Source organism: Chiroxiphia lanceolata, chromosome 12, assembly GCF_009829145.1.
Source record: "Chiroxiphia lanceolata isolate bChiLan1 chromosome 12, bChiLan1.pri, whole genome shotgun sequence".
In the NCBI taxonomy this organism is placed as follows: domain Eukaryota; kingdom Metazoa; phylum Chordata; class Aves; order Passeriformes; family Pipridae; genus Chiroxiphia; species Chiroxiphia lanceolata.
In genome coordinates, this window is record NC_045648.1 from 15,276,024 (window position 1) to 15,284,399 (window position 8,376).

Consider the following 8,376-nt stretch of genomic DNA (forward strand, 5'->3'; position numbering starts at 1 on the left):
TGTGCCCTTCACATACACGTTTATGATTCAAACATTCTGAAAACCAAAATAACTTACTATATTCCACAGTATTGTTTTCTTACATAGGGTAATTTGTTATGTTCTCTGGATCAAAGCAGGACTATCATTATGAAGCTGATCTAGCTACAGCCAGCTGGGCACTATGCCCACAACTCCTAGTAAAGTTGTAATTAATGTAAAGAGAGTTGTACAAATACTTGAAGGGGAAAAAAAAAAGGAAGGGGAGAAAAACAAGTCCAGTCTACATCACAATCACTTGTAAGAGCTGTGCATGATGTGTTTCATTTCCATCAGTGATTCCTTCTGTTGTGCTGTGAGGGTGTGCTGGCTGGCACAGCTTTATCTGCAAGCATTTTTATCAAAAACATAACTCCCCTTAAATTTCCAACAGCAGCAAGAAAAGGATTATAACCACACCAAACCTTAGAATGAATGTGTTTGGAGATGGCCAAGACTCCAGGGGCATTGTCATCATCTGGTCCTACACTGCCTCTGCCACTGCATAACACGAACATTGTTTGCCTGGTGTTGCTCAGTGCAGCCCCAAACTTACTGCAGCACTTTTAACAATAACTCCCTATAGTGCTGGCTTGTCTTTGTCTTTTTTTTCTTTAAAGCATTCCCACTCTTCACTGTCAAGCAACTGTATAATGAACACACACAGAGAAATCAGTAAGACATTAAAACCGTCAAAAGAGGAATGCAGAGAATTCACACATTGGTCCCATACAGTCACAATAACCACATGTTGTTTTAAACATCTGAATTATGGGACATTGTGTATGACATGTGGTTTGAATTTATTTTACAAAGAATACTATATCCAGCTTGCCCCTGATACTCCATGCTGCTTCTGACATACCCATTAAACAAAAAATCTTCTTACATGTACTACAGCTAAAACTTTATGCACCCCTTGAAGCAGAAATGATTGTTTAGTATCAAATTGAAGAACCTGAACAGATGTTGAGTGACCTAAGTCCTTTCATAAGCACAAATCAATGAAGAGCTCAGACCCATTCTGCTTTTTCCTGCACAGATTTAAGTCTTCCACATATATGTAAGGGATCTGGTTTTGTAAGACCACCAACAGTAGAAACAACACAACAATCAATGGGATCTTAAAATTTTATATGACTTCCAAGACTGTGGTACTTAAACTGCACCACAAACACTTGTGGTAGATGACTATTGTGTAGGTGTGAGTGTTATTACACCCAGTGGACTCAATTTTAACTGCTGAAACTTTCCTGAAGTACAAGGCTGGAATTACAAGAGACTTAATACGAAGATTCAAAATAAACACCACGTCCCCTTTTACTAATTTACTTATTTCTGTGACCTCAGAAGTTGAAAAATTTGCCACCAGTTCCCTTTCAAGAAACAACAGTTTTAGTAAAAGTCACAGCACACACGTGATGTCTACACAAGAAAAATAAGTAATCAAGTTATTGTACTATACCTGATTTCCATGGAGATCTAAAACATCAAGGTTTTTTAGGTTCTCCAGATTTGAGATCTTCTTTATTCTGAAAGATTTCAATTATGACATAGATTATTTTTAATATTAGATTAAAAGTATCTTTCATTAGCCATTTTTTCCTGACTACTAAGAGTAACAGAAGAACAACAAAGTTCTGAACCATGAAAAAAAAAATTAATAAATGAGTATGCCTTAGACTATTACCTTCCTGTCTGTCAATAATGCAATAGCAGCAGCATGTATGTGGCTCTTCTATAAAGAGGAAAAGGAAGGAATACTTGCTCCCCTAGAAAACAAAGTCAACAACCAACCTATCCAGATACCTAAATAATAGTAATTAAAAAAAGAATCTTACTGGCAAACAGCTAATTTCAAACCATTCTGATGAAAAACTATAGTGACACAGGCTTTTGAGAGTTTGCTAAAAGAACACAGAACTAAAAAAAACTCTGAAAGCCCTTTCTAGACAACAGAGATCTCTAGGTTTGGCAGTGTGTCTTCTTACCTGAACAACTTCATTTTCTTAAAACTTCTCTGTCCTGTCCTGTTTTCTCAGATTCCAAACCTAGGCTATTATATTCTCAACAGCATCATCTACTGGCTGATGATATTACACACATGTGTGTTAAGCATTTGCTTCAAGAGTAATCAAAGATCACATACAGATCAAGCTGAAAACAAATTGCTTTCAACTGTGTCTGACCTGTAATCAATCACTCCTGAGTATGTCTAGTCCTAACTATCCCCAAAACATAGTTCTAGGCAAACAGGCTAAACTGCCCTGGTTATGATATGGAATATCATAACCTCACCTTAAATTTATAGTTCCCATGCCCCAGTATTTTACTATAAACAAAACTGATAGCTACAGGTGAGATTTCTAATACCAAAGCTATTAGCTCCAGTAATATACTGCACTACTGAAAGTTGTCAGGTTTGAATACAGGATGAATTGGGAGGTACATTCTATAATCTACTTATAATTTAAATTTGTTCACCACTTCTTACTACACTGAATATAAAGAAAATAAGGAAAGTTAACAAGATGAGGGCACAGCCCTTAGGTGCATGAGCAATTCCACAGATATTTCTATTAAATTATCAGTACTGGAGGCTTAAAGATCAGAATCAATAAGTAAGCAACAAATTCATGACTCATCTGCCTGGTATTTTTCCCAGCTAAATATATCAGGCAGCAATACTTCCTGTAGGTTATAAATAATCAATGAATGCTCCAATTGATGTGAAAAGACATTCCACCTGTCACACCAATCTAAGAGCACATATTTAACAGCTGATCAGAATAGAAGATTAGATGGATACATGTAAAGTACTTCAGAATTCTTGCTAAAATGTATGTAAGAAAGGAAGTTTCTGAAGAACAGGACACACAAAAGCTGTGTCCTTCCTCAGCAGGATCCCTTAGGAAGTGTTAGGGATGATCTCAAATCAACATCACAAACTGAGAACTGGAAGTAACAGAAACAATGACAGATGACAGTTGTTACACCATAAAGAAGTAGGGTGCTTTAAGTTAGTTTTATTATTTTTACCTGTTCTTTCCCAACAAAAGGACTCTCAGGGATCTCAGAGTTGAAACCCCACTTATTTCCTCAATCTGATTATCATACAAATCTAAGAAAACAAGGTGGTGAAGATTGGAAATATTTTGGATCCGAGTTATAAAGTTATGCTGGAAATTCAAAAGACGAAGATGATCTTCCCCATCAATAACTGGGCACACTGTCAGTTTTTGCCTGGAAGAAAAAAAAAGAAACAAAAAAACCAAACCACACATGTAAGTAACAAATTGGTAACCCACCTTCAACTCACCCACTCTGACTGACCAGAGGAAAGTATATTATCTTGGATAAGGTAACATGAAGGTAATTAGGTTTGCTAACTAAAGTCTGTAAATAAAGTAACTCCTCCTACCTATTAAAAAAATCAGCATGAAAACATAGCAGAAGTGTTTCCAAAATTTTCTGAATTCCTCTCCTCTTAGTCAGAGATTTGCTTGTTACATGGAAACCACATGGAAGTTTTGTGTTCTGACCACACTCGAATTTCAACAGATGCAGCCTCACAATTTAAGTTTTTCATCAGATATTGTATAAATCTGATATCAGAATTCAGTGTTCTGTGTCTATGCAATTTCTCTTTGGTTTATAGGACTTGACATTTGAAATATAAATACATTAGTGTGCTGTGGCATGTGCACTGTCACCTTCTCTCACCTTTCCAGGGTAAGTCTGTCAGAGTTCAGGATTTTTTCTTCAGCAGTGCGTTGCAATACAGGAAATGTTATTGATGAACTGCTCCCAAAATTTGTGTTATCTATTAGAAAAATCATACAGAGAATATATGAATTACTTCTTTGCAAATGCATTTCATTAACTACAGGTGTTAAATGCAAAATTTTCTTTCTTATTAAGAATAAAGCATTACATAGTATATCAAAGTGCTTTTTGCCTCCATTCAGTACTATGATTCATCAGTTTTCTTTCCTGCTGTTTTTTGTTTTCAACTATATCCCCCTAAATCCTCTTTCCAAAGTACATCCACTGGTTTTATTTCTGTTGTAAGCAGACATTTTGTAGGTGCTTTTATTTTGATTAGAATTACCCAGTGATGTTTTAACATAAAGCTCTATAATTGTTTTATATTTTCAGAATCTCAAAGAAGGTATTTCCTAACTTAAAATAAATTTAAAGACACGGATCAGGTAGATTTTGATAGAACTAGAAACTAAACCACTAACACATTGAAAAAGTCCCACTGAGCCACAAACAAATGCCAAGTCTTTTAAAGGTGTGTGTAAGACTTAGTAATGATTGGTATTATATTTCACTCCATTATCAAGAAAGAAACAGGCAGCCCTTTAAAACATATTTACAAAGGTGTCCATCTTTACCCATTGCATTAATATAAAAGCAAAGAGGTAAGATGTCTAAAAATACCTGCAAAATTAATCAACAAATGGGTTCTGTGAGCTTTGGCTTATTTGGAACATGATCTACTGAAAAATACTGGTCAAAAATAAATCACTGGGCATGTACACTACCACAAAAACACAGGCTCAACTTCTATGTGTTTGCCCCTTTTTTTCTTGTTTTTTTTTCTTTCTTATTCTCTTCCTTCAAATAAATCAAACATTAACAGGAAAAACATTAATTCTTCAACAAACAAAGACAACTACCATAGTGAGTTAGTTCATTATTGTCTAAAATATACCACTATTTGAGTAAAACAATTTGTTGTTCAATTTAGAACCTTTTCAGTGCTACTCTTAACATTTTATCACTAGCTACTCTAGCAACATTATGTATCCTTCAAAATCAAAACATCTGTGAAGAAAAATGGGAGACACTAAAAAAAAAAAAATCAAGATTGTTGCAAAAGTCTTAAATTAGTTGTGTCACATGTCTTTAAGCCAATAAACGTAAGACCAGAGATTTAAAAATCAGTCTGAAACACGACAGGATGGCAGTAAAGTGATCTTTTTCCTTCTACTGTCATCCTCCTGAAGACATGTGTGAAAGGTCCCTTTCATTACAGAAAGATCTATAAAAAGCCTCTGTTTAAATGCCTATCTTACATTTTTGAAAAATACTTCTAGTGGTTTCCTGACAATGACCTACTAACCTCTCTTAATATCCAAAGGGAGCACTAGGAAACACTTCTGGTAAGGCACCCAGTACAAGAGAGACTGGCAAGACGTTTCTCAGTGTTACCTGAAGCATGTGAACTAAAACACTGTGGCTGTTTTGTCAGGATCTGGATTTTGTAGGTGTGTGAATGGAAGTCTCACCAAATCCTGATAAAGAACCTGTACTCTGCTTCAACTGCAAACCAGACAGTTCTGTCAACTGGATGGGACTGGGAGATAGAGCTGCTTATTATGCACCAAAGGACTTAACACTCTTTGGTCTCCTGCGCAGGGAACAAAACCAAGCTGCAGACTTACATTTACTCCACAAGTTGCATAATATCCCTAAAAATCAACCCATTCTGAGTGGCTGCTGGTCTTTATTTTTTACCAGAATGAATAAAGAATTGCCATAATATTTAAATTGATCTTCTATCCTAGCCAATCACTGCTTTTACATGACAGGCAAGCAGCAGTAACAAGAAATGCTGTTTCGAAGCTCTTCCAGTCCTCACCACAGTTAGCAGTGATATCACCAATATCTTGCTTTTCAAAGCCAAAAGCACACAAGCACAACAGGAAAATTATCTTTTCATATTGGGGTTCTGAATTAGAAACTAATTTTGTCTAAATATATTAAGATGTCAAATGTCCCATAAAATGCTACAAGAGAGAACTGTGTGGCTTTTTGAGGGAATGAACAGCAGGGCACTTGATAGGTTGGGACTTTGTAGGTAGAAGAAAGAATGCTCTTCCATGAGGGGAAAACATGTGATGAGAAAAGACATCTGCACCAGGATAGCAAGTTAAGGATGTAATGCAACAGTAATGACATTGAATTACTGTAGGCAAGAAGGAAAAGCTGTCACTCTTACATATTCTAATCATGACACAATCTCTCTTTACTGTTCAGTTAATAAAGCAGAGATACAAAAGACAAACAAAGCAAACCCTGCTGAATATCACCTTGTCTTCCTGAATAGTTTTTTTCCAGATCATGCTGCAGAAGTCTGTTGTGGAAAGATGACGGTTCTTTATTTATCCTGAATTCAAACTGTAACACAACATTTAAGACAAATGTTAAAGTTTTCAAATGCAAATAACGCCTACGCAGACAAACACAACCTCAGTAGTAACTACGATTCTCAGGGAATTCTACTAATTATTTAAAAAAATAATAACTTCCCCAGTAAAAGGTTTATCCATTCTTTTAGGAAAAAAGCTTCAGTGTTGGAAACCAAAATGAAAATATGGAAGTTACCAGCACATGCATGCATATGTAGTTGACTAAATAAAGAAAAAAAATCCCACCCTGTAAGGAGTACAGGAGAAAGAGGGCTTCAGGTAGAAGCATAAGAAAACATATATATATATATATATATATATAAAGCTTGTGGCAGGGTAGAGTACATTCCCCTGTATTTACTTTATATGTCCCTGAGAGGATGAAATAAATTACTAAAATACTATCAGACACATTAGATATTATAAGTCAACAAATGACTACTGAAAAGGTAATTCCTATCTGAAAGCATACAGATTTGTATGTATCATACAACTGCTTTAATTCATATAGTTATCCAAGAAAAGGTAATAATTACTGGTTTGCTCTTATCTGGTATTGATGAGGTCTGGATAACCAGCTGAAGACCACAATTATTAACCTGCAAGTTGAAAGAAAAAGAAATTAAATGCTACGTTTGTCGAAACCAGATATCAGCACCAAGAGTTATATGTAACAATACAGGCATTTTCAACAGCAAAATGTGTCAAGAAAGGAACTATTTTGCAAAAATATTATGAAGAACACAGCACAGCACTAAGCAACACTAAATAATTTTTAGCCTTTAAAAAAAAATCACGCTGTTTTTAGTTTTAAAAATATACTGGAAGCACGACTTCCATGGGGATGCAATTCTCATCACGAAGAAAACAAGCGCTTGGATTTAAACACGCCTCTTTCCAAAAGGCAGAACATGCTGGTCTTTGGGTTTGTATGACAAGACGTGGCACCTACGTGCGAAGTAACCAGAACGATTAACAAGAAACCCTTCACCGAATGGCTCATACATCCCCTCCCAGCGCATCACAGGGGGCACACACACACACACACACACCCCAACAGCGCCGGGGGAGCCGCCGCCCGCCCGCACCCCCCGCAGCACCTACCGGTGCGGGCGCGGCCCGCGGGCCCCGGCCGGTGCGGCCCTTGCTGGGCACCATGTGCCACTGTCCCTCAGCCCCGCACGGCCCCCGAACCCCGCACAGCCTTCACACAGCCTTCACACAGCCCCGCGCCGCCGCCGCCCTGTCGGAAATGGCCCCGCCGTTGCCGCGGCGACCGCCGCTTCCGTCCCGCCCGCCGGCCGGGGCGGCGCCGAGGGGCGGGAAACCGTGAGGGGACGGAGGGATGGAGGGAGGGACGTGGCGCCGTGCGGCCGCCCCGCTGTGCCCGGTGCCGGCCCGCGTCCCCCCCGCGTGGTGAAAAGACACTGTTACAGAGCCACGGATTGACAGAGCGGGTCAGGTTGGAAGGGACCACAGTGGGTCACCTGGTCCAACCTCCCTGCTCAGGCGGGGTCATCCCAGAGCACGAGGCACAGGATTGTGTCCAGATGGTTCTGGAGTATCTCCAGTGAGGGAGACTCCACAGCCTCTCTGGACAGTCTGTGCCAGTGTTCGGTCACCTGCACAGTAAAGTTCTTACTCACGTTCAAGTGGAACTTCAGTTTCTGCCTGTTGCCTCTTGTCCTATTGCTCAGCACCACCGAGCAGAGTCGGGTCTATCCTCTGATGCCTCCCTTTAGATATTTATACTCCTCGATGAGGTCTCCTCTCAGCCGTCTTTTCTAAGGGCAGAACAGGCCCAACTCCCACAGCCTTTCCTCATAAGAGAGATGCTCCAGTTCCCCAGTCACTCTCATTGCCCTTCACTGGATCCACTCCAGGAGCCCCGTGTCTCTCTTTTACTGAATTACAATTGTATTTTTCTGAATTCTACATCCAAGTGGCTGTTTGTGAAAACCCCTGATGGGATAAGAAGCTGGATGTACATTCCCTGAGGTTCTGCCTCAGGGAATTGCCTCGTGAGCACAGACTGGTCACAAAATACGTAAATCCCTGAGGTCAGCTGCAGCACAGAACAGTTCTTTGCTCATACTGGTCCTGACCTTGTGCCTGCCCAGGGAGGCAAACAACTCCCTCGAACTCACACAAAATCAGA

General features: G+C 39.1%; 1 protein-coding gene across 3 annotated transcripts in view; it reads right to left on the reverse strand.

The window, feature by feature from the left end:
* The window catches only part of LRRC49 (leucine rich repeat containing 49), a 42,206-nt gene extending 34,789 nt beyond the window's left edge, over positions 1–7,417 (reverse strand). For 2 of the 3 annotated variants that reach the window (XM_032699689.1, XM_032699688.1), the window contains exons 1-6: positions 7,323–7,417; positions 6,755–6,817; positions 6,120–6,207; positions 3,742–3,841; positions 3,058–3,261; positions 1,484–1,550 (exon numbers count right to left, since the gene is read on the reverse strand). In XM_032699689.1, the coding sequence (XP_032555580.1) occupies positions 1,484–1,550; positions 3,058–3,261; positions 3,742–3,841; positions 6,120–6,207; positions 6,755–6,817; positions 7,323–7,376 (576 nt within the window). In that variant the 5' untranslated portion in view covers positions 7,377–7,417. Of the gene's footprint in view, positions 1–1,483; positions 1,551–3,057; positions 3,262–3,741; positions 3,842–5,238; positions 5,429–6,119; positions 6,208–6,754; positions 6,818–7,322 lie in introns of those variants that run through there. The other variant, XM_032699690.1, reaches the window with a different exon arrangement.
* Positions 7,418–8,376: the final 959 nt, after the last annotated feature.